Source organism: Centroberyx gerrardi, chromosome 24, assembly GCF_048128805.1.
Source record: "Centroberyx gerrardi isolate f3 chromosome 24, fCenGer3.hap1.cur.20231027, whole genome shotgun sequence".
Classification (NCBI taxonomy): domain Eukaryota; kingdom Metazoa; phylum Chordata; class Actinopteri; order Beryciformes; family Berycidae; genus Centroberyx; species Centroberyx gerrardi.
Window position 1 is genome coordinate 24876935 of NC_136020.1, and position 26250 is coordinate 24903184.

Sequence of the window (26250 nt, forward strand, 5' to 3'; positions counted from 1 at the left end):
CTCAGTCTGACCACAGAGTATGAGCTCAGTCTGACCACAGAGTATGAACTCAGTCAGACAACACAGAGGGCAACACTGCCAGCTGTGACTAACAGGTTATAGTATTTTCTAGACTGATTATTTCAAGCCAGTTTTAAATTCATTTGTCAAATCCTTCCCCTGCTGAAGCACATGCTGCCAATTTCTACTGGAAAATGTTCAGAAACTGCCGATGTCAGTCAGCAGAGTTGTTGTGTTACAGTGTGGAGACTCTAGTGTTAATTTCCACCCACACAGGAATACACAGACTGCTTCCGAATCATGTCTGTGATCAAGTTACTGTTTGTTGATCTGTTGCAGTTTGACTTCTGTATATTCAGTATGTAGCATGCATGGATGCTTCTGGCTATAGTTTTGGGAGGATTCCAGGTTATCAAACATACAGTGTGAGCATGAACAAAAATACTGACCAGACAGAGATTAACTGCTGCAGATCTATTCACAACAGGAGGTTGATCAAACAGGTGATCTACCAAAACATCAGTGTGTTCCTTTAAGGTTGGGGCTCAGGTGAAATTATTCTAGCATTGAGGTTAGGTGTATGTTCAGGGTTATTCTGGCATTGCTGATTGGCTGTTGCCAGGCAGAGGAGGCGTGGCCGTCCTTCAGGCTTTAGGCAGTGGTTGGTCCGTCCTTCCTGCCGATCTGGCAGTAGAGAGTCATAGCGAAGGCCATGCCGAAGATCTGCAGAGAGATGAAACACAACCAGTAAGTTAACAGGTTTATAGAAAGTGTAAACCGGTGTTTTGTCAACCAAGGACTTAATTTAACTACTATCATTTAAAAAGTCCCATCATTTAGTCTAATTTTGTGCTGTCAGTCATAGGTGTCACATCTTTTCACATGGTGGCTCTCGTGTTGGAAAGATGCTGTGGTACGAGATTTTGTTAGTGAGGCCACAGAGAGAGAGAGAGAGAGAGAGAGAGAGAGAAAAGTGTGTGTGAGTGTGTGTTTACTGACCATGAGGATGGCAATTGCAAAGGCGATTCCAAGCACCACAACCATGTTTTTCTCCATGAAAGATATGATGAATGTCGTGCAAGGCTGCAGACAGACAGAATCACAGACTGTACATCACATTTTTATATTTTGTTCATTTTGTCAATATGGAGTTTGGTTATGAGATATCCCACAATGCAAAACATGGAACAGCTAAAGGTATTCTCATGGAATTTACAGAATTTACATTTAATTTATCTACACTGACTTCCAATGAGAATAAGCTTCAATTCCCATATCATCAACTTTAGATGCAACCAACAGTAAGGAGGTCAAGGGTCAGAGGTCACAGCACCAAGGTAATAGATGGAATAAATATTCCAGTGACCCTAGAATGATCGTGGATAAGAGAGAAATGCTGCGACACTTACGAAGCATTCGCAGGCCTAATGCAGCTGCATGCACAAAACCTGCTGATTCAGTTGAACTGCCACACGCAGAAGACTTTTACTGCACTTGACCCAATTATTATGTATTTTGAAGAGTGCCAATGGTAGGGGGCAAAAATAGAGGAGCTGATAACTGAAACGGATCAGTCCCATCCATTTATTAAACCAAACATGTGTAATTGTGCCTGGTATTTAACGGCCAGGGGAAACAGAAACCATGACTGCTGTGTTATTTGTTCAAAGGCAAAACAACGGGAGAAAAGAGGAAAACACCAAAACAATATATCCGTAAGTGGGGATTGTAGTGCAATACTCCACTGATATATCTGGTATATATATATCACTATATCAGCGATGCTGTATCACTGAAGATTACTAACACTTATCTCACACAGCACTTAGAAACTTGAATGAAGATTCTAAACAATGGAAGTAGATGTGGCTCATTGACATACATGTATTTTATAACTTATAAAGTGTAAATGTTTTCATTATGAGTGTGAACGCAGTTAATGAGCTTTCCACACTGAGCTTTTTCAATGTGCAATGCAGATTATAAACAATGCTTGAAGTGAACGAGGCTCAGTTACATTAATGTATTATATAACTGAAAGTATGAAAAATTTCATTTTGAAATATTATACAGTTGATCATGAGCATGTTGATGTCCCTACACACACCAGGGGGCACACCCTGAGGAATGTCCTGGATCTCCATGCCCCTGTGAAGACTCAGTCACCTTTTCACGCTCAGCCCCCTGGTTCACCTGCGAACTGTGGAAAATGAAGGTAGCTGGGCGTGTACTTGAGCACCATCTCAGAATTTCTGGGCTCACTGTTCGCAGATTAGCCTATCAAGAACACCAAAAGGCCTACTCAAAGTCCCTCAGAGAAGCACGCTCACAGTTTGACTCCCAAGACTATCAACAAAAATCCTGGCAACTCCAAGCAGCTTTTCTCCACCATAAATCATCTCCTTAACCTGCAACCTCTTTCACACACTGAAACCACAGAGGGGCAGTGCAACAGTTTTATTGACTTTTTCAGGGCAAAAGTCGGCACCATCCGCTCTCTTCTCTCCAGCTCCTCCTCTCTGCCTGTCCCCACTGTTGACCCACAGCCTGGGATTTCCCAGCATCTCTGCTGCTTCTCTGAAGTCTCACAGCGAGAGGTTGAGGACATCATCCGCAAGATGAAACCTTCCACCTGTGCCTTGGACCCCTTTCCAATGGCCCTGGTAAAATCATACATCCGTGCTCTATGTCCCCTGATCACCCTAATCATAAACCACTCCCTCCAGGCTGGTCATGTTCCACCGGCTCTAAAAACTGCTGTCATCAGACCTCTTCTCAAGAAGCCCACCCTAGACCCAGAAGTTCTTGCCAATTACAGGCCCATTTCCGATCTCCCATTTCTGTCCAAGGTGCTGGAAAAAGTGGTTGCTGCTCAGCTTCAGGACTATCTAAAATTCAACAACCTCTTTGAGAAGTTCCAGTCTGGCGCCCACAGCACTGAAACAGCTCTGGTCAGGGTTACAAACGACCTGCTGATGGCGGCTGATGCTGGCTCCCCATCTCTCCTGATCCTCCTTGATCTGACTGCAGCGTTCGACACTGTCGATCGTGACATCCTCCTTAAGCGCCTCCATTGCACCATCAGACTCTCTTACTGTCCTGAACTGGTTTCAGTCCCACCTGTCTGGAAGAACTGAGTATGTCCCTTTGGGAGGTGCAAAGTCCCGGACACACCCTGTCATCTGCGGTGTCCCTCAAGGGTCGGTTCTCAGCCCCATCCTGTTCTCCTTTACATACTCCTCCCAGCCATGTAATTAGTTGGCATGGAATATAATTCCACTGCTACGCAGACGACACACAACTATACCTAAAAACTTTCCCAACCCCCTCTGCAGCCTTGTCATCATCGTCATCATCATCATCATCATCATCACTAACCGCCTGCCTTGAGGAGATAAGGGCCTGGATGAAACATGACTTCCTGCAACTAAACATCTCCAAAACTGAGGCTATTTTAGTTGGCACCCCACACCAGGTCCAGTCATCTCCCATAACATCACATTTTCTGGCCAAGACATTCTCCTCTCCTCATCTGTCTCCAACCTGGGCGTTAGGTTCAACCCTCAGTTGACCTTTGATGCCCACATCAAACATCTATGCAAGACCTCCTTCTACCACCTCAGGAACATTTCCAAACTCTGTCGCACACTTAGCCTGTCAGACGCGTAGTAACTCATCCACACCTTTGTCTCCTCAAGGCTGGACTATTGCAACGCACTTCTCACTGGGTCTCCTAGCAGGAGCCTCCAGAAGCTCCAATACATCCAGAACAGCGCTGCTAGGATCCTGATGAGAGTGTGAAAACATGAACATATCACACCCATCCTACACTCACTACACTGGCTCCCTATCTCCTTCAGGATCGAATACAAAATATCTCTGCTAACATAAGTGCATCCACGGAAATGCCCCTCCCTACCTCAAGGAACTGCTCACTCCACAAACCTCCATCTGTAACCTGCGATCCAGAAATAACAACCTTCTTCATCCCCCCAGGACCGAGCTCCACACTGGGGGAGATCGGGCCTTCTGCTCGGCTGCACCTCGTCTGTGGAATACTCTCCCTGACCACCTGAGGGTGCCACAGACTCTCGATGCTTTTAAAAGGGGCCTAAAAACCTTCCTTTTTAACAGTCTTTCCTTAACTTTGTGGTGGTTTTTTATCTCTTTGTTTTTATGCATTGTCTATAAACTTTTCCTTTTTAATCAGACCTTTTTTCCTTTGTGTTGCTTTTAAAGATCTGTACTGTTGGTTCATTTTATCTGTTTTTATGCACCTGTTTTTTTTTTACTCTGTAGCACTTTGAGACTTTACTTGTAATGAAAAGTGCATTATAAATTAAATGTATTATTATTATGTCTTCTGCCACACACACACACACACACACACACACAACATGGCCCTAAGTCTTCTGTTACACACACACACACACACACACACACACACACAGCCTCACCGTGGCGTAGACCTGGCGGCCTCCGACAGCCTCGCAGGTTTGGCTTGTGTCCTTACAGTCGCAGGAGGAGGGAACAGAGTTGCCCCAGTCGGACGGTCCATTCACCACACCGCAACACTTCAACTGGGACAGAGAGAAGAGTTTCAACTGGGACAGAGAGAAGAGTTTCCACTGGGACAGAGAGAAGAGTTTCAGCTGGGACAGAGAGAAGAGTTTCCACTGGGACAGAGAGAAGAGTTCGGACCGTTAGGAGACAGGAATCTGTGTGTTTGTGTTACTGTAAGTCAGATCAAACCTCTTCATGTAGCTGGAGCATAAAGACAACAGCAGAATTTAGTTGTAGTGTGTGTGAGCATATACAGAATATCTGTGTGTTCACCTCCTCCTCCAGCTTCTGCAGGTCGGTCTGGACGTCAGCAGGTTGGTCCTTCAGTGGCACCAGATCGGCCAGGTGCTCCTTCACCAGGTCTTTCGCCTGCATGGGTTAGGGTTAGGGTTAGACCCACACACACAGCTCGCTTCACCTTCTGTACTAATGTGACTTAGAAGTGCCATGAAGACATCACTTCCTGCCTTACCTTGTTCTCATCCACAGCTCCCAGAATGCCTGCTGCCAGCAGGAGGATGAAGATGATGAGGAGACCGATGAAAAACTGGGGGAATAGAGGATGAAACCCAGATTTTTGGTTTTATCTATGTAATAATTATAACAATAATAATAATAATAATAATAGGATAAAAGGATTAGCAATAAGAAAGTCAATTCAATAAAAATAATGTGTGTTTGTGTGTGTGTGTGTCTACCATTAGCAGCATGCAGCGGTTCTCTCGGATCGCTCCGCAGCAGCCCAGGAAGCCGAGAACCATGATGATCACTCCGATGGCAATCATCAGATCGATACCAGGAACCGCTTCGCTTGTTATCTGAAGGAAGAGGGCGGGGCAGAAAGAAGGGGGTGGGGCAGAAGTAAGGGGGCAGGGCAGAAGGAAGAGAGTAGAAGGAAAAGGGAGGAGCAGAAGGAAGAGGGCGGGGCAGAAAGAAGGGGCAGGGCAGAAAGAAGGGGGTGGGGTATACGGAAGGGGCGGGGCATAAGGAAGAGGGTGGGGCATTACAACATTATACAGCTAATATCACTATGTGACTGTCGACTACAGCAAGTCACTACAGAGTTGAACTTTATTCTCTATAACTGAGATCTCTAAACGTCCATGAGGCGTTTCACTGTAAAGCTCAACATTATTTTAACCTCTCGTCCGCTGAAATACTGAAATAAAGAAATAAAAATAAATCTAAAACTCTTTACAACTAATATCACTGACTGCCACTACTGACACACTCAGCTTAATATAATTAAACTGTTGACCTGCAGCTTGATTTGTAATCCTGGGATTCAACACCTTGTTTAGGAAGGTGATTAAACTGTAGATAAACTGTTTCATCACCTTTTGGATATATTTGGATAAATGTGGATATTGAAGCAATATTATACGGTTAGGGTTAGCCCTAGTGCTAACGCTAGTTCAATGACACAAGGGAGGAATTGGTGAAAGACAGAAGGTGTTAATATCCTACCTTGTTTCCATCCTTTTCCACTTTCAGGTAGATGGAAACACCCAGGATGATACAACCACTCACCTGGGAAGAGAGACATGAATTTTAAATTACAAATCAATTAATTTGTAAGTAATAAGACAAAATGTGAGCGTGAGAAGCATAATATTAGAGATAGATAATGAACATCATTGGTGAAACTCTGGTGACATCTAGAGGGAAAAACCTGCAGCAGCAGCTGAAAACAGGAAAACCTGTTTTTCGACTTCATTGTTTTTCAGTGAATGAAAGAATTACAGTTTAATTTTTTATGTTTAATGTTGAATCTTTGCCTCCTGTAATCCCACTGCAACAGTTCTAAAACCCATGTTCTCACTTCAGACAACAGATGTTAAGAATTGAGGGATTTCATTTCAAAATGAGATCTCCACTATTTGAAAAAAACAAAACAAAATAGACCAATAGTGAAAGGGAAGCACATTATGGGTTACTATTAATGTTAAGTCATTTTTAAACCTGCATTTATTATTATCGAATAGAATCATCTGTTTTTAAATTTTGACTTATTTCAGGTGGTAAAAAGTCTCAGATACATTGTTGGTGTTTTGCAATTTATTACTGATCACACACCTAAAAATCTGTAATGCAATCCACTGGACAGATCATAAGTTTGTTGGTCTGAATACTGTGAAGCTGCTTTGCTTCACTGCAGGATGCATTGCTTAGTTTTTAAAGTAACAATTTACAGTGAACAATTTTCCAAACTGGATTAATTGTTCTGTGGTCAGAAAAGAGTTTGGCTACAGAATGGAAAATAATTTACATTTTCATAATTTTGCCAAAATCCTTCCAGTCAAGTCAAAAGTATCAGATCACCAACCTTACAAGCAACCAATATAGGGTCAAAGGTCACAGCACCCAGACAATAGAAGAATGTAAATGAAATGAGTTTGGCCTGACAGTATTCCAGAGAATTACTCTGATCTTGTTCAGGTTCAGGAAAGACAAAAACACTAAAAACTGTGATGGGGAATTTGTTTATTCTATTTATGTCCATTGCTGCTCTGTAAAGGACTGTGTGACTAAGGTGTTTGTTAAAAGTGCTTTATAAATCAAATGTAATTTGGGATGGGATTTAAAAACTTTATATATAAGATATAATAACCAACTAATCCTCAGTAACATCTGAAGCAGGACATGAGCTGGTCTCCACAATACTGTGTGCATGGAAACTGATTTATCTACAGCAGAAAGAATCAAATGTATTATTCATCATTCAGACAATTAGCGTCACAAACAACTCTTACATGTTCCATTAAGGCAGATGGGTGGAGAGAGGGAAAATACATACTCAGAAACTAGTGATCAATTAAGATATTGGATAGTATCCATGGATGTAAGGAGGCACACACACACACACACACACACACACACACACACACACACACTCATTACCTTTGATAAGATAACATGAACTGAAAGAGAAGTTGGACCACTGATTCAGCAAAAAATAGGATGGGGTGGACAAAATAATGGAAAAACATGAAAACTTTAACATTAAATGAACTTGATCACATCTAAACGGGCAGCAACACAGGCAAGTCATAAAGATGCCCATTGGCACTATGTGTCAGCTTTAAAAGGTGAGCAACACTTTCATGTGAAAGTTTTCAAAGCAACATGAGGCAACAAACAGAGAAACTAACAAATAACTGAGTTCCAAAGAGACCAAATAGAGTTACAAAAATAATTTGTGGAAAATCAGCCAACAGACCAAATAGACAAACTGCATCGGCAAAGATGACCAGTGGTGGAAAGTGAAAACTTCCCAACAGGAACAGACGGACACTAAAGTCCACAAAACACCAGGCGGACACTAAAGTCCACAAAACACCAGGCGGATACTAAAGTCCACAAATCTACTTGACAGACAGACATTCAACAGCACAAAGTACAGGGACTGACGTACACTGAATGCCAAAACATGGTGGATCTGGACTGGTGTGGTTCCACCTACATGGAGTCAGCAGGTCTGATGTGTTAACATGTTGGATCTGGACTGGTGTGGTTCCACCTACATGGAGTCAGCAGGTCTGATGTGTTAACATGTTGGATCTGGACTGGTGTGGTTCCACCTACTGGGAGTCAGCAGGTCTGATGGTCGGACAGCAGACAGGAACATGAGGCCATGTTCCAGGAGCAGGAGAACCCTGCAGGCAGACTAAACCCTCATGATGTTCCATATTCCAAGATGATGATGTGCTTTCAGAAGTCAGAAGGCACATGACAGAAGCTGTTGGAGGAGAGATGTTACTCATCCAGTCTTCCCATCCAAACGTCCAGCCGGTCTGGGTCCTGTGCTGAAGGAGTGTAGACAAACCTGCTGCAGGTTTAGTTACTACGTCCAGTTTTCCATTTGGAGTGTAGTATCTGTAGTATCTGTAGTATATCTGTAGTATATCTATAGTATATCTGTAGTATATCTGTAGTATATCTGTAGCATATGTATAGTATATCTGTAGCATGTATTACATCACATTTGCACAGTTTGAAACCCAGGGATTCAAATCTGTGTCACTGTACCTTTAAAACTCTCCCAGCAGTGACACACACACACACACACACACACACACACACACACAGCAAACCTGCAGAACAACATAGCACTCAACAGCCGGCGCCTCTGAAGATGGACACACCCTCTCCATGTTTGCTCAGACTGCATCAAGGTCAGGGAAATGATTACACATCAGGATTACAGCAATTCATTACAAAACTGTGACGAACGTATCAGTTACAACAAAAAATAGTTACCATCAACATATTATAATGAAGAAGATGGTTATTGGTCAGACATGTTTGAAAGAAAAAGGATGAAAAATTTGGTTTGTGGCATTATGGACAAAAACAAACAAAACTTTTTAAAGAACAGTAGGTGACTTTAGTCATCGGGTGACAAAATGAGAAAACTCTTTTTTTAGAGAGATTGGATGAGAAGCTTCAATTAAATGGATCTATAGTGATATATTATGGTTCATTTAAATAATCATCTTTTTTCAAAAGACAGTAGAACATGTAACTAATATGTCATCAACTGATGAGAACAGTTTTACCAACTGAATCCTCTACATTTTAGATATTGAATGGTGAATTTCAGGTAATTATCTTTTTTGAAAATTGCTACATGTCTGGAATTACAAAGTTTCTGTTCTAATAGTTGTAGACAGCTAAGTGTTAGTTGATATGCCTCCATGATCCAGGGTGAAACACTCATTATTTGACAAAGGAGGGAGGCTGAAATCCGCTGTACATGATTTAGTGCTACAATCACTAACCCAATATTCCTGTTCAAATATATTCTCTTGGAGGCCTTCTCTCATTCAATTTGAATTGAAAAGCAGTGACAATAAAACCATAGGATACATAGGAAGATCAGATTACAGTGCCGCTGAACCCAGGAAAACAACTTCAGTAAAAGAATGGGAGTGACTGGTTGGATAAATATAGTTCTGTCTGAGAACAAATACAGGATGACTGGTTAACATGCTGCAACACAGTAAACAGACTGGAGATGGATGGAGAGCCGCAGACTCACAATAACAAACTGCACTGAGGAGGGACCAAGTTTGAGTTTAGGGTTATAGTACTTTACATGAGAGAGAGAGAGAGAGAGAGAGAGAGAGAGAGAGAGAGAGAGAGAGAGAGAGAGAGAGAGATTCTGGTCTCAGATTGGTTCAATACCAAACACAGCACCATGCTGGCACCAACAGCCTTAAGGAATCTAACTCTAACCTAAACAGCTTGTTTCCATACAGGTTTGGCTGCTCAGTCATTTGTACACAAACACACTGAGTTGAGAGAGAATTGGTATCAGTGCTGGTAAATTACCTGCAAGTCACTGCATGGATGGTGTGGATCTGTTATTTTGAGGAAAATGTAATTAGATGCTGATGTTTCACCTTCCTACTTGTGTTTGTAAAAGTTGAGCAAGGCAAGCGGAACATTCCCTGCTACTGAGTCAGAGGGAGAGTCAGTCTGAAGAGAAAAGATCTACTGATCTACTGGATTCACTGGAAATCCACCAGCTTAGTGGGGAGAGGGTGTCATCGTGTGTGTGTGTGTGTGTGTGTGTGTGTGTGTGTAAACCAGTTGTAGTGGTATGGGTGGATTCCTCAGTGATGCATCACGACTCATTGTCTCATCCTGTCTGATGGTAACGCCCAGAAGGAAAACTAGTCTGGTCTTCCCACACAACCTCAACCCCCCCCCCCCCCCCCCCCCCCCCCCACACACACACACACACACACACAACACTCTCTGTTGTTCCTGACCAAATCATCTATATTCATAGAGGATCTGAATGTGATGCACTTCCTGCTAATAGGCCTAAAGTGTACAGCCATAACCACAGCTCATTGGCTCATTGGTTATTTCTCATTTCTTGCAGGCATCTGTGGTTATAAACGACTGCTGTTTGACAAGATGGCTGCCTAGTGATGTAACCAAATACTGTGAATTAAAGTTCAGAGCAATTTATCTTGAGAGCATCGGACCATCGCATTGTATCTACCAATCTTTTATCCAGCACATTATAGAGAAGCATGCAGGAGGAGTTGGGTGTTGCTCCTGCTGTTGTTGGAAGAGGACTAAATCTTTTTTACTGAAAGTTAATATTTTTAACCTCTAGTGCTTAAAACCAAAAACAATTAGAAATCTCTGTGCTATTGGCAACATGCAACAACATGCAGAGGAGTAAAAGAAGCCAATCCTGGATAAAGAGGCGATTGGTGGAGAGCTGTAACATCACAGATGCCAGTTGTTATTTGTTCAATGACTGTATGTTGTCAAACAACAAATGCTGCACAATTACCAGCGAGTGACTGGAGTTACAGTTAGCATAGCATTTACAACTAAAGGTTGCTCCATGAAGTTAAAAACTGGAGGCTTTACAGAGAAATCCTCCCTCAACATTAGGTAAACACTGAGTGGTTAGAATGAACTTAACATTGATTTACCATCATTTACTGGAATATATGGAGGATAGAAATAACCTCAGCATCGCTCCAATAACAAGCAAACAGCAGCCTCTCAGCTTAGATGCTAGGATTTCATACAATACCATCAAAGGTCTTAGGCATGGGGAGCTAAAATTGGTGTTTTTATTTCTTTAGATTATTTGATAGTTGACAGCAGTGAGACAGGAGGAAACTCTGATTCAGACCCAGACTGCTGCTGCTACTAAACACCAACTGAACCACCAGGACACTCAAGTTCATATTTTTAAAGCCAAAGTATTGGGACAGATGACTAAAGTTTGTTGTTACACTAGTGTCATTGTTTTTAGGGTTAGAGTTAGTATGTTTAATATGGAGGCCCATAAAGAACTACATTCCAAAGCTGACAGTCGATTCTTTTGCCTTTTATTCATCTGTTGACCAATAACATTAAACAAATAAAATAATAATAATGATAAATAAAAATAAAACAACCCTAACACTGGAGAGGAGTCAACACAAACAAAAAACTCACTTTAGCTCACTGCCCCAATACTTCCAGTGTGGATATTTAGCTCCAGAGCCAGACTCTGTCTTGAATATATTTACCTTTGTGTTTGCCCTATTTATGTGGGATTGACATCCCAACACAATTAAAAAACAAAAATGCATTTAGATTGGGCACCAGTCTAAAAAATTGCTTGCCTGGAGGCAAGTAACTAAGTGGGACAGTGACTGAAGGGCGGGTCTTGGGACTGAAAGGTTGCTAGTTAGAATCCCTGGACTGGCTGGGAAATTGAGATCAGTAATCTTTTGGCCTCACTCAGAAATGACCTTCTTGTTGCCCTTGAGCAGGACACTTAATCCCAAACTGCTGAAGCAGAGCTTTCCAGTGGCCAAACACAAGATCGTACTGGGAAACTCCCAGTGAGAATGTGTGGAACTGTATGTGAAGCCGGCGGTGCTGGGAGAGCAGTGCTGAATGTAAACCTTCGCTGGGTTTATATCTATATAAACATATTTATATGTCTATATAAAGCTTAAAAGATGAATGAGGAGAAAGTAGTCACCACTCTCCACACTTATTGGACATTCAGGAAGTATTTGGAGCTCTCTGGGACTCAGTTACACATACTTAAAACAAAGGAATAAATAACATCAAAGTTAGCAATGTTTGGCCCGGGGTCTGACTAACAAGTAAAAACCAAAGAGACTTTTGGCTGATATTGTTAAGCAACAACATTTAATTCCTACAGTTTAAAAACTGAATGGCAGAAGGTTTGAGGCTCCGCCTGTCGGAGCTTTGACAGATCGAAGGCGTGGGATGAGACAAAGCTCTAGTCTGCTGTCTGACGGCCTGACGGCCAGACGGCCAGACAGCCACACAGCCTCTTTTTGCCCCTCCACTTTTCACCCCTTTTAAAAGTCAACATTTTGTAAAAATCTAATATTTTATCTTCAATCTCTCAATCTTTTCAACCTAATATTTAATTAAAGACTAAGTAAAATATCTGTTCTGTCTGCATTTACATAGTTGCATTTGGATTGCTACACCCCCTTTCCAACCCAAGTGGTATAGAACACAATACAACACGAGCAAGGTTCTAGTCAGGAGAGAACGAGAGTAAGAGTCATAAAGCTAAGATCTGGTCCAACAGGACAGAGGAGCCATGAGGCAGAGAGGCAGAGCATAGAGTGCATAGAGGCAGATATAGAGTTGTTTTTTTGGTTACACAGTCCATCAGGTGAGAAGGTGTTCACTAAAGAGCTGGGTCTTTAGCCTTTTCTTAAAGATTGAGAGGGACTCTGAGGATGGAATGGAGTTTGGTAACTCATTCCACCACCGAGGAACCACAGAAGAAGAGTCTGGATAGAGACTTAGGGCCTTGTTGTGGTGGCAGCACCAGGCGCCGCTCCTTGGCAGAGCGTGGTGGGCGGGAGGGGTGTAGACCTGAATGAGGGAGTTCAGATAGGTAGGAGCCGTTTTGGTTGCTGCTTTGTAGGCGAGCATCAAGGACTTAAACTTGATGTGGGCAGCAACTGGGATTTATCTAGCTAGCTAACAACTGTTGTTTTTTTAAGAGTAGCTAGGTTTAGGTTGGCTAACGTTCCATTTTGTGTTCTGTGTGCCGAAGGCCTCTGTCTTTCTCTCTGAAACTGTGTTTAACATTTGGCAAGCTATCTAGCAAAGCTAAAGTGAGATGACAGAAGACATTGAAGATGATAGCCTCCTGTTAGCAGTGTCAGCAAAACAGGTAGGATGCCAAAGCAAAAGGATAGTGTTAGAGAATATAAAAGAACTATGATATTCAAAATGAATTATAATGTTTTCATGTATGGAAGAATTGTGTGTATATATATGCTGTGCGCCGCCAGACCTGTAGGTGTCACTGCAGGCTGGTTGTATGTAAGATTCTACTTCCTCTATAAGCTCCACCCCCCGAGCAAGTATAACTAGTGATTGGTGTCTAGTGTCCGGTGAGAGAGATTCATTTGATTGTCATGGCAATGGTCTTCTCCCATGCACGTAAAATAAAGCATAATCAACAGCAGTCCACTGAGTGGTTCTTGAAGGGTTCCACGACACATGTAACTGGCTTATTTGTCATTTCGTGCAGTATAGCATATGAAATATGTTAGTTTCCAAAAAAATAAATGAAGCCTTTGCAGACAGCTCTCCTGTGTTTATAGCATCTCTTTAAATTAATTTGGTTCTGTAATGTAGCATTGAGATTCAGGCATCACAGTATACAAACCAAATGCAGAAATATATATGTAAAATTGCAGGAAATGGCGTATTTAAAAAAAAAAAAAAGATTCTGAGGGAGGTTCCCCAGACCCCCCGCCCCGTTTAAATTTTGTCCCCCCACATTTACACAAAGTTAGGCACCCATGCTAACATGCCTAACCCTAACCCTAACCCTAACATGCCTGACAGCCTGACAGCCAAACAGCCTGACAGCCTAACAGCCTGACAGCCACGCCCAGACCACCATTTAACTTGACTGGTAGTAAATATCTGAAAGGAGGGAGAGGTCGAAATGATAAGAGTCAATACAACGAGTTCTACTTTACTCAAACAAAAGCATGCAAGCCACACAGCTTGTAGCTGAGTACCAAACAATTTGATGTGACTTTCAGTCAAACTTCATTTAATGGTTTAATTCAGAGCCTTCCATCTGAGTAGTTCGACAACTGACAGCCAGGAACTGCTCTAATCATTTTATCACTTACAAGGCTTTAGTTATCGCTAAAAGTGCCAAAGTGGGAAAGGATCATCATATCACAAACACAGAAATGCAGGTTTCCATGTTCGTAACCCTTCATGGTGGCACTGCTGACAAAATGAACTTATTGTAAGTTGCTTTGGACAAAAGTGTCTGCTAAATAATTTAATGTAATGCAATCTAATGGTTACACCTGCTTGACTAAAAATCATACACAAATGCCTAAAAAGACAAATGTGAATAAAATAAAATGGTGGATAGTTCCCTCTGTAACTTCTGCTATGAGAAGCACATCTTAGCACCTTAAAGACTCCAAGGGTTTAGGGTTAGGGTTAGTGTGTACATTTATACACACAAACATGACACATCACCTGTAGAATCAAGCGATGGGAAGTCATATAAATGTTTTTTTTCCAGACTCACCCAGAAAAGGAAGTTGAAGAAGAAGAGAAGGTATTTGACGCATTTATTCACAGCCATGGCTTTTCTTTTCCTCTGTTTCTTTTTGCTCTTGCCTTCTCCGTCGGTGCTGACAGCAGAATGTGGAGGAGAGGAGATGTAAAGGGTGTGGAGAGAGAGACACTTCACTTCCTCAGGCTAGTAAACACAACAGCCTGCTCTACCTGTTTCTCCTCCCACTTTGCCTCTGGTTTCTTTCTCTCCTCCCCTCCCTCTCCTTCCTGGATCTAGCGGGTGAACGAAGCTCTGCCTCCCTCACTTCAATGCAGATGGGCAACAAGCCAACATAGATAACAGAGAGGAATATAGAGAATATTATGGGAAGATTATTAAAAATAGCATAAAAATGTCATAATTAGCAGAATTACTCTTCTTCATGATCACAAAATACTGCCTTATATGTTCTGATAAACAAACAACATTGTGAGGCCATGTAGAGAGGCAGTTTTTTTATTTTATTCCATTGAACCATTATATAACCAGGAAAGCCTCACTGAGTTACAGTAGGGACCGGGCCAGTAAAAACATCAGTGATATGTACAAATATCATAACTTCATTCAGTATTGCACTGTTTTTCTATTTTACTTATGGACATAGTATATTTGTAATGACTGCTGAGGTGGAACTGTGGAGAAAAGGCCAGTTGGTCAGAGGATTTAACACCGATTAAACCAGAGTTGAAGCTAAGCCTGAAGACTAGGCTAGTCTGGAATGAAGGTCAAAAACAGTAAAAACAAGATCATTAAAAGCAAGTCCATAAAAATATGTTTTAAGAAGTAATTTAAAAGGCCTCAGTCCCTCATGCCACAGCCTGGAACCTGATGGCCCAGTCACCTCCTCCTTTCAGTCTGGACTTTGGACTTTGTAAATTATCAACAATATCCCCATATTTAATGATAGAACCCACAACTTAATCACAGGTCAAGACGTAACTATGGAGGATTCATCTGGTGTGCACAGCTAAGCTGTCCACTGTCAACCTTGTTACATTTAAACCTGTTAAAACCTACATCTGTTGCACCTGCTGAGATTCAGCATGCTGTGATGGATTAACTATAAAGATTATAAAGATTTCATTTGCATACAGCTAATGGAACAGCTGGAGGCTCCGGCCTAAGATAATATCACAATGTAAACCAGGGGAAATGGAGAACCGGCTAAACAAATGACCAACAGAATACTGCAGGTTAAAGATTAACTTTACCTTTTGCTAGTTTGGGTTTTTACAGCATCATAAAAACACACAACAATAAGACTGGGAACAGAACTTCTATCCAAACCATGTAGTCTTTGATCAGCCACCCAAAATCTAAATATGAGTTTTCATTGTAATCAAATTGATAAAAATGAGATAACAAATGAGATCAAATCTGGTTAACACACAGTGGACAAGATGAGAAAAATAATTATCAAGAAAATAATGTGATTCTTGGTCCAACTTCAGTTGGTCAAATAACAGATCTTCAATAGGTTTATCAAGCTAACAATATAATAATAATAATAATACTACATTATAGTTGTTGAGCGCTTTTCTAGATACTCAAAGACGTTTTACAGACAATAACAATGAATAAGACAGAATAGAACATATCGAGTAAGGAAAAAGAGAAGACAGTTAAAATAAAAGGCCAGGAGGCCAAAAGAGAGTTAGAGATTAAAAGCAGTTTTGAAAAGGTGTGTTTTAAGGGATTTCTAGAATGTGGAGAGTGAGGAAGAGTTTCTGATGTCCTTTGGGAGAGAGTTCCAGAGGGAGGGAGCAGCGATCGAGAAAGCCCTGTCCCCCCAGGTCCGGCGCTTGGTCCTGATGATGGGGGGGGGGGGGCAGGAGGTTGGCGTCAGCAGACTGGAGGCTGCGGGTGGGGGGGTGCTGGTGAAGGAGCTCAGTCAGATAGGGGGGAGCCAGGTTGTGGAGAGCTTTGTAGGTGATGAGGATGAGTTTAAATTGAATTCACTGGGGACGGGGAGCCTGTGGAGCTTTTGCAGGACGGGGGTGATGTGGTCGCTGGTACGGGAGCGAGTGAGCAGACGAGTCACAGAATTCTGGATGTGTTAAAGTTTTCTGAGGATTTTGGTGGATGTACCATAGAGGACGCTGTTACAATAATCCAGTCTAGAAGTGATGAATGAGTGTTTCCGCGGCTGAGAAGGAGAGGGATGGATGGAGATGGGTGATGTTTTTGAGGTGAAAGAAGACTGTTTTGTTAATGTGATTGACATGTTGCTCAAAAGAGAAGGTTTGGTCAAAGATGAATATATATAACTATATAAATATAGTTTGTACTGTGAGACTGCCGGAGCAGGTAATCCGTGAACTGGAAAGATTCCCGGTGGGATGCTGTTGTTGTAGGGCGGGGGTCTAGGCCGGGGTCTGAGCCGGGTTAGGGTTAGGGTTAGGTGAGATGTAAGATACAACAACTACTCCCCCTACACAGCTCGAAAGTCTTTCGGAAGAGAGTAGCTGAGGGCAGTGCACTCGCCAACGTATGCATCTCAGACACCCCCTACCCTCCCCCGTCTCTGTTCCTTCCCCGCTGGTCCCCATACCTGCCCCCTTCGCTCAAGAGTGCCCTTTCGCTTTACTCCACCTGCTCCCTCCTTACCTACAGCCCCAGTCCTCCCCTCCTCCATCTTCAGCATCTGTCACAAGCTGTAGTTCAAATCCCATTCCGGCACCCTTCACCCCCCATACCTACATGCCCACTTTCACTGTCCAACCACTTCCCACTGCTTTTGATAGTTATAAAGATCGACTTTCCTTCCTTGCCGACCGCAGGGTCAGGAAATCTTTAAATACAACAACCACTACCCCTCCTCCTCCCACACAGCTCAAAGGAGCTTCTGGAGTGGAGTAGTCAAGGCTGCACCTAATCAGCAATCAAGACAACCACTTCCGAACCACTTCAAGACAGTGTCTCAAAGACAACCACCATTTCAGAGCTAAAATTTCAGGACACATCATCAGTAGTGTGCCTCAGGATCCTCGGACGTTTCGGCCTTTCAAACACTAGATGCCCTCCCCTGAGGTGGCCGGCCGCAGGTTGATCAGACCTCAGCCTGTGTCCCGTCTGCCAATTGGCCTATCAAATTCAAAAACCAGGTTTACAACCCAGAGTCCCCAAGAGCAGCCAGGACCAGCCGTGTCAGAGCACTGCCTTCCCAACTACCCCCGGAAAAGGAAGGACCAGAGCCAGCCGTGATCAAGCACTGACTCCCTGGACCCTCCACTTCAATTCCTAATCCTTCATACAACCGGTAGTTCAAATCCCATTCCAACACCCTTCACCCCCCCATACCTACATGTTCAGTTCCATAGCCCAACCCCTTCAAGCTCCTCAGAGCCATAGATCCTTCAGATCCTATATCCCAAGCTATCACCTCCCCTTAGGGAGATCAATCATATAGGCCGGTCCACCTACTGAGCAGACCTAACCTGTGCCCAATCTGGGGCTCACCATTCCAAATAGACTTGCTTTCCGATCCTGCGGACCCTCAGCAAGCCTACTGGAAGGACTTCCATTCACACATAACACACATCCATGTCAGGCTTGTCTGCACAAGCCTGCACAGATCAAGCCCTGAGCTCCACACTCACCAACAGGCTTGCTCCCAGATCACAAACGTCATCAGCCAACCCAGTGGAAGGAGCCCTCCATGCATCCCATGCTCATCCCTCATTCGTCTCATATTCACATCCCATATTTCCATCTCATCTTCACATCTCATATCTACATCCACTCTGCTTTTCCCTTTGAACCCCAATATACCAACCTGTCCTGTGTTCACCAATGCCTCCTCCTTCGTCGGAGGGTTAGGGTTAGGGTTAGGGTTAGGGTTAGGGTTAGGGTTAGGGTTAGGGTTAGGATAGGGGATGAAAACCACTCTGGGAAGACCCTTTCTTGAATAACTTTTATTGTGAAGGTCGTAGAGACTCGGAACCAAGTTCCTTGAATAGGTTTAGGGGGACGCCCGATCGAACGGTACCACCCACGACTTCCTACGACCACCGGAAGTGGTCGAAACCGCAATTTAGACCATTCCGGGAAGACCCTTTCTTGAATAACTTTTTTTATGAAGGTCGTAGAGACTCGGAACCAAGCTCCGCCCCTAGGTTAACGGGGACGCCCGATCCAACGGTACCACCCCCGACTTCCTACGACCACCGGAAGTGGTAGCTGCCATAGACTTCCATGCAAAAACGATGTGAAAATTTGCCTAAGTGCCACGTCCGAAACGTTTTTCCAAAAAGTGTCTAGGAGCACGTTTCGGGCCATTTTGAGTCGATTGGACCCTACTTGTAGTGAATTTTTTTTACATGTGCTAGGGTGACGAAAGTTGGTGGGCGTATTCAGGGGGTCCCCCTGAGTGCATAGGTGCCGGTCCCATGTGACTAGCCTATTCCTATCGCGAGATATGAAGGTTTGAAAAAACCACTCTCCAAACGACCTTTCTTGCATAACTTTTTTTGTGAAGGTCATAGAGACCCGGAACCAAGGTCCTTGAATAGGTTTTCGGGTACGACCTTTCCAACGGTACCACCCGCGTCTTTCTACGACAACAGGAAAGGGTAGCTGCCATAGACACCCCATTCAAAGAAGTTCCAAGATTGGAGCAAAAGTCAGGTCCAAATTGTGCAGTTCCATATTGGAATTTGGGACTCTCCCATTGGAAGTCTGTATTTGGAAGGCTTCTACTTAGACTTAGACTAAGGTCAGACTTAGACTTAGACTTAGACTTAGTCTTAGACTTAGACTAGGATTAGACTTAGTCTTAGACTTAGTCTTAGAGGTTAGGGTTAGAGTTAGACTTAGACTAAGGTTAGACTTAGACTTAGACTTAGACTAAGGTCAGACTTAGACTTAGACTTAGACTTAGTCTTAGACTTAGACTAGGGTTAGACTTAGTCTTAGACTTAGACTAGGGTTAGACTTAGTCTTAGACTTAGTCTTAGAGGTTAGGGTTAGAGTTAGACTTAGACTAAGGTTAGACTTAGACTTAGACTTAGACTAAGGTCAGACTTAGACTTAGACTTAGTCTTAGACTTAGACTAGGGTTAGACTTAGTCTTAGACTTAGTCTTAGAGGTTAGGGTTAGAGTTAGGGTTGGTTAGGTTAGGGTTAGGGTCAGGGTCAGGGTCAGGGTCAGGGTTAGGTGAAGGAGAAGTTTGGTTTCGTCTCCGTAGGAGACGAAACTGAATGCACTGGCCATCACTGTGAGTCCCTGAGACCGATCAAGCCCCCCACCTGAGCCTAACCCCCCATCCGATTTCGTAGTGGTGGTGTGGGGTGTGGGGTGTTTTGTTCCATCAGTTTGATGCTGAAAAATTCCCCGTAGCCCGTGTGGGCCTGGGGTCAAACATAGGGGTGGGGTGCAGGCCCCTGGGGTCAAACATAGGGGTGAGGTGCAGGCCCCTAAAGGTCAGGAGCAGGGGTCAGAATTTGCCCACTGCTCCCCTGGATTTTTGGGGTCAAAAGTGTGGGTCAAATTGTGATCCCATGAAGGTTGGGGGCAGGGGTGGGGGTCAGAGGTTGGGGTTAGGGATAGGTAAAGGGTGGGGTTGAGGTTAGGGGATGGGTGTGGGTGTGGTTAAGGTTAGGGATTAGGGTGAGATAGGATTTAGATGTGGGAAAGGTGGGGTTGGGGTGAGGATATGGGTGGGGGTGGGGTTAAGGTTAGGGGTTTGGGGTTAGGTTGGGTTTAGGTGAGGGAAAAGGTGGGGTTGGGGTGAGGATATGGGTGGGGGTGGGGTTAAGGTTAGGGGTTGGGGGTTGGGTTGGGTTTAGGTGAGGGAAAAGGTGGGGTTGGGGTAAGGATATGGGTGGGGGTGGGGTTAAGGTTAGGGGTTGGGGGTTGGGTTGGGTTTAGGTGAGGGAAAAGGTGGGGTTGGGGTAAGGATATGGGTGGGGGTGGGATTAAGGTTAGGGGTTAGGGGTCAGGTTGGGTTTAGGTTAGGGTTAGGTTAGGATAGGGGATGAAAACCACTCTGGGAAGACCCTTTCTTGAATAACTTTTATTGTGAAGGTCGTAGAGACTCGGAACCAAGTTCCTTGAATAGGTTTAGGGGGACGCCCGATCGAACGGTACCACCCACGACTTCCTACGACCACCGGAAGTGGTCGAAACCGCAATTTAGACCATTCCGGGAAGACCCTTTCTTGAATAACTTTTTTTATGAAGGTCGTAGAGACTCGGAACCAAGCTCCGCCCCTAGGTTAACGGGGACGCCCGATCCAACGGTACCACCCCCGACTTCCTACGACCACCGGAAGTGGTAGCTGCCATAGACTTCCATGCAAAAACGATGTGAAAATTTGCCTAAGTGCCACGTCCGAAACGTTTTTCCAAAAAGTGTCTAGGAGCACGTTTCGGGCCATTTTGAGTCGATTGGACCCTACTTGTAGTGAATTTTTTTTACATGTGCTAGGGTGACGAAAGTTGGTGGGCGTATTCAGGGGGTCCCCCTGAGTGCATAGGTGCCGGTCCCATGTGACTAGCCTATTCCTATCGCGAGATATGAAGGTTTGAAAAAACCACTCTCCAAACGACCTTTCTTGCATAACTTTTTTTGTGAAGGTCATAGAGACCCGGAACCAAGGTCCTTGAATAGGTTTTCGGGTACGACCTTTCCAACGGTACCACCCGCGTCTTTCTACGACAACAGGAAAGGGTAGCTGCCATAGACACCCCATTCAAAGAAGTTCCAAGATTGGAGCAAAAGTCAGGTCCAAATTGTGCAGTTCCATATTGGAATTTGGGACTCTCCCATTGGAAGTCTGTATTTGGAAGGCTTCTACTTAGACTTAGACTAAGGTCAGACTTAGACTTAGACTTAGACTTAGTCTTAGACTTAGACTAGGATTAGACTTAGTCTTAGACTTAGTCTTAGAGGTTAGGGTTAGAGTTAGACTTAGACTAAGGTTAGACTTAGACTTAGACTTAGACTAAGGTCAGACTTAGACTTAGACTTAGACTTAGTCTTAGACTTAGACTAGGGTTAGACTTAGTCTTAGACTTAGACTAGGGTTAGACTTAGTCTTAGACTTAGTCTTAGAGGTTAGGGTTAGAGTTAGACTTAGACTAAGGTTAGACTTAGACTTAGACTTAGACTAAGGTCAGACTTAGACTTAGACTTAGTCTTAGACTTAGACTAGGGTTAGACTTAGTCTTAGACTTAGTCTTAGAGGTTAGGGTTAGAGTTAGGGTTGGTTAGGTTAGGGTTAGGGTCAGGGTCAGGGTCAGGGTCAGGGTTAGGTGAAGGAGAAGTTTGGTTTCGTCTCCGTAGGAGACGAAACTGAATGCACTGGCCATCACTGTGAGTCCCTGAGACCGATCAAGCCCCCCACCTGAGCCTAACCCCCCATCCGATTTCGTAGTGGTGGTGTGGGGTGTGGGGTGTTTTGTTCCATCAGTTTGATGCTGAAAAATTCCCCGTAGCCCGTGTGGGCCTGGGGTCAAACATAGGGGTGGGGTGCAGGCCCCTGGGGTCAAACATAGGGGTGAGGTGCAGGCCCCTAAAGGTCAGGAGCAGGGGTCAGAATTTGCCCACTGCTCCCCTGGATTTTTGGGGTCAAAAGTGTGGGTCAAATTGTGATCCCATGAAGGTTGGGGGCAGGGGTGGGGGTCAGAGGTTGGGGTTAGGGATAGGTAAAGGGTGGGGTTGAGGTTAGGGGATGGGTGTGGGTGTGGTTAAGGTTAGGGATTAGGGTGAGATAGGATTTAGATGTGGGAAAGGTGGGGTTGGGGTGAGGATATGGGTGGGGGTGGGGTTAAGGTTAGGGGTTTGGGGTTAGGTTGGGTTTAGGTGAGGGAAAAGGTGGGGTTGGGGTGAGGATATGGGTGGGGGTGGGGTTAAGGTTAGGGGTTGGGGGTTGGGTTGGGTTTAGGTGAGGGAAAAGGTGGGGTTGGGGTAAGGATATGGGTGGGGGTGGGGTTAAGGTTAGGGGTTGGGGGTTGGGTTGGGTTTAGGTGAGGGAAAAGGTGGGGTTGGGGTAAGGATATGGGTGGGGGTGGGATTAAGGTTAGGGGTTAGGGGTCAGGTTGGGTTTAGGTTAGGGTTAGGTTAGGATAGGGGATGAAAACCACTCTGGGAAGACCCTTTCTTGAATAACTTTTATTGTGAAGGTCGTAGAGACTCGGAACCAAGTTCCTTGAATAGGTTTAGGGGGACGCCCGATCGAACGGTACCACCCACGACTTCCTACGACCACCGGAAGTGGTCGAAACCGCAATTTAGACCATTCCGGGAAGACCCTTTCTTGAATAACTTTTTTTATGAAGGTCGTAGAGACTCGGAACCAAGCTCCGCCCCTAGGTTAACGGGGACGCCCGATCCAACGGTACCACCCCCGACTTCCTACGACCACCGGAAGTGGTAGCTGCCATAGACTTCCATGCAAAAACGATGTGAAAATTTGCCTAAGTGCCACGTCCGAAACGTTTTTCCAAAAAGTGTCTAGGAGCACGTTTCGGGCCATTTTGAGTCGATTGGACCCTACTTGTAGTGAATTTTTTTTACATGTGCTAGGGTGACGAAAGTTGGTGGGCGTATTCAGGGGGTCCCCCTGAGTGCATAGGTGCCGGTCCCATGTGACTAGCCTATTCCTATCGCGAGATATGAAGGTTTGAAAAAACCACTCTCCAAACGACCTTTCTTGCATAACTTTTTTTGTGAAGGTCATAGAGACCCGGAACCAAGGTCCTTGAATAGGTTTTCGGGTACGACCTTTCCAACGGTACCACCCGCGTCTTTCTACGACAACAGGAAAGGGTAGCTGCCATAGACACCCCATTCAAAGAAGTTCCAAGATTGGAGCAAAAGTCAGGTCCAAATTGTGCAGTTCCATATTGGAATTTGGGACTCTCCCATTGGAAGTCTGTATTTGGAAGGCTTCTACTTAGACTTAGACTAAGGTCAGACTTAGACTTAGACTTAGACTTAGTCTTAGACTTAGACTAGGATTAGACTTAGTCTTAGACTTAGTCTTAGAGGTTAGGGTTAGAGTTAGACTTAGACTAAGGTTAGACTTAGACTTAGACTTAGACTAAGGTCAGACTTAGACTTAGACTTAGACTTAGTCTTAGACTTAGACTAGGGTTAGACTTAGTCTTAGACTTAGACTAGGGTTAGACTTAGTCTTAGACTTAGTCTTAGAGGTTAGGGTTAGAGTTAGACTTAGACTAAGGTTAGACTTAGACTTAGACTTAGACTAAGGTCAGACTTAGACTTAGACTTAGTCTTAGACTTAGACTAGGGTTAGACTTAGTCTTAGACTTAGTCTTAGAGGTTAGGGTTAGAGTTAGGGTTGGTTAGGTTAGGGTTAGGGTCAGGGTCAGGGTCAGGGTCAGGGTTAGGTGAAGGAGAAGTTTGGTTTCGTCTCCGTAGGAGACGAAACTGAATGCACTGGCCATCACTGTGAGTCCCTGAGACCGATCAAGCCCCCCACCTGAGCCTAACCCCCCATCCGATTTCGTAGTGGTGGTGTGGGGTGTGGGGTGTTTTGTTCCATCAGTTTGATGCTGAAAAATTCCCCGTAGCCCGTGTGGGCCTGGGGTCAAACATAGGGGTGGGGTGCAGGCCCCTGGGGTCAAACATAGGGGTGAGGTGCAGGCCCCTAAAGGTCAGGAGCAGGGGTCAGAATTTGCCCACTGCTCCCCTGGATTTTTGGGGTCAAAAGTGTGGGTCAAATTGTGATCCCATGAAGGTTGGGGGCAGGGGTGGGGGTCAGAGGTTGGGGTTAGGGATAGGTAAAGGGTGGGGTTGAGGTTAGGGGATGGGTGTGGGTGTGGTTAAGGTTAGGGATTAGGGTGAGATAGGATTTAGATGTGGGAAAGGTGGGGTTGGGGTGAGGATATGGGTGGGGGTGGGGTTAAGGTTAGGGGTTTGGGGTTAGGTTGGGTTTAGGTGAGGGAAAAGGTGGGGTTGGGGTGAGGATATGGGTGGGGGTGGGGTTAAGGTTAGGGGTTGGGGGTTGGGTTGGGTTTAGGTGAGGGAAAAGGTGGGGTTGGGGTAAGGATATGGGTGGGGGTGGGGTTAAGGTTAGGGGTTGGGGGTTGGGTTGGGTTTAGGTGAGGGAAAAGGTGGGGTTGGGGTAAGGATATGGGTGGGGGTGGGATTAAGGTTAGGGGTTAGGGGTCAGGTTGGGTTTAGGTTAGGGTTAGGTTAGGATAGGGGATGAAAACCACTCTGGGAAGACCCTTTCTTGAATAACTTTTATTGTGAAGGTCGTAGAGACTCGGAACCAAGTTCCTTGAATAGGTTTAGGGGGACGCCCGATCGAACGGTACCACCCACGACTTCCTACGACCACCGGAAGTGGTCGAAACCGCAATTTAGACCATTCCGGGAAGACCCTTTCTTGAATAACTTTTTTTATGAAGGTCGTAGAGACTCGGAACCAAGCTCCGCCCCTAGGTTAACGGGGACGCCCGATCCAACGGTACCACCCCCGACTTCCTACGACCACCGGAAGTGGTAGCTGCCATAGACTTCCATGCAAAAACGATGTGAAAATTTGCCTAAGTGCCACGTCCGAAACGTTTTTCCAAAAAGTGTCTAGGAGCACGTTTCGGGCCATTTTGAGTCGATTGGACCCTACTTGTAGTGAATTTTTTTTACATGTGCTAGGGTGACGAAAGTTGGTGGGCGTATTCAGGGGGTCCCCCTGAGTGCATAGGTGCCGGTCCCATGTGACTAGCCTATTCCTATCGCGAGATATGAAGGTTTGAAAAAACCACTCTCCAAACGACCTTTCTTGCATAACTTTTTTTGTGAAGGTCATAGAGACCCGGAACCAAGGTCCTTGAATAGGTTTTCGGGTACGACCTTTCCAACGGTACCACCCGCGTCTTTCTACGACAACAGGAAAGGGTAGCTGCCATAGACACCCCATTCAAAGAAGTTCCAAGATTGGAGCAAAAGTCAGGTCCAAATTGTGCAGTTCCATATTGGAATTTGGGACTCTCCCATTGGAAGTCTGTATTTGGAAGGCTTCTACTTAGACTTAGACTAAGGTCAGACTTAGACTTAGACTTAGACTTAGTCTTAGACTTAGACTAGGATTAGACTTAGTCTTAGACTTAGTCTTAGAGGTTAGGGTTAGAGTTAGACTTAGACTAAGGTTAGACTTAGACTTAGACTTAGACTAAGGTCAGACTTAGACTTAGACTTAGACTTAGTCTTAGACTTAGACTAGGGTTAGACTTAGTCTTAGACTTAGACTAGGGTTAGACTTAGTCTTAGACTTAGTCTTAGAGGTTAGGGTTAGAGTTAGACTTAGACTAAGGTTAGACTTAGACTTAGACTTAGACTAAGGTCAGACTTAGACTTAGACTTAGTCTTAGACTTAGACTAGGGTTAGACTTAGTCTTAGACTTAGTCTTAGAGGTTAGGGTTAGAGTTAGGGTTGGTTAGGTTAGGGTTAGGGTCAGGGTCAGGGTCAGGGTCAGGGTTAGGTGAAGGAGAAGTTTGGTTTCGTCTCCGTAGGAGACGAAACTGAATGCACTGGCCATCACTGTGAGTCCCTGAGACCGATCAAGCCCCCCACCTGAGCCTAACCCCCCATCC

General features: G+C 44.5%; 1 protein-coding gene across 3 annotated transcripts in view; it reads right to left on the reverse strand.

Moving 5' to 3' along the window:
* LOC139910704 (tetraspanin-8-like) overlaps window positions 1-14820 on the reverse strand; it is a 140209-nt gene extending 125389 nt beyond the window's left edge. The window contains exons 1-8 of one of the 3 annotated variants that reach the window (XM_078282185.1): window positions 14654-14817; window positions 6031-6093; window positions 5262-5381; window positions 5036-5110; window positions 4837-4932; window positions 4458-4580; window positions 1000-1083; window positions 269-723 (exon numbers count right to left, since the gene is read on the reverse strand). In XM_078282185.1, the coding sequence (XP_078138311.1) occupies window positions 652-723; window positions 1000-1083; window positions 4458-4580; window positions 4837-4932; window positions 5036-5110; window positions 5262-5381; window positions 6031-6093; window positions 14654-14710 (690 nt within the window). In that variant the 5' untranslated portion in view covers window positions 14711-14817 and the 3' untranslated portion in view covers window positions 269-651. Of the gene's footprint in view, window positions 1-35; window positions 724-999; window positions 1084-4346; window positions 4364-4423; window positions 4581-4836; window positions 4933-5035; window positions 5111-5261; window positions 5382-6030; window positions 6094-14653 lie in introns of those variants that run through there. The other 2 variants (XM_071898083.2, XM_071898084.2) reach the window with 2 other exon arrangements.
* Between the last annotated feature and the right edge of the window lie 11430 nt (window positions 14821-26250).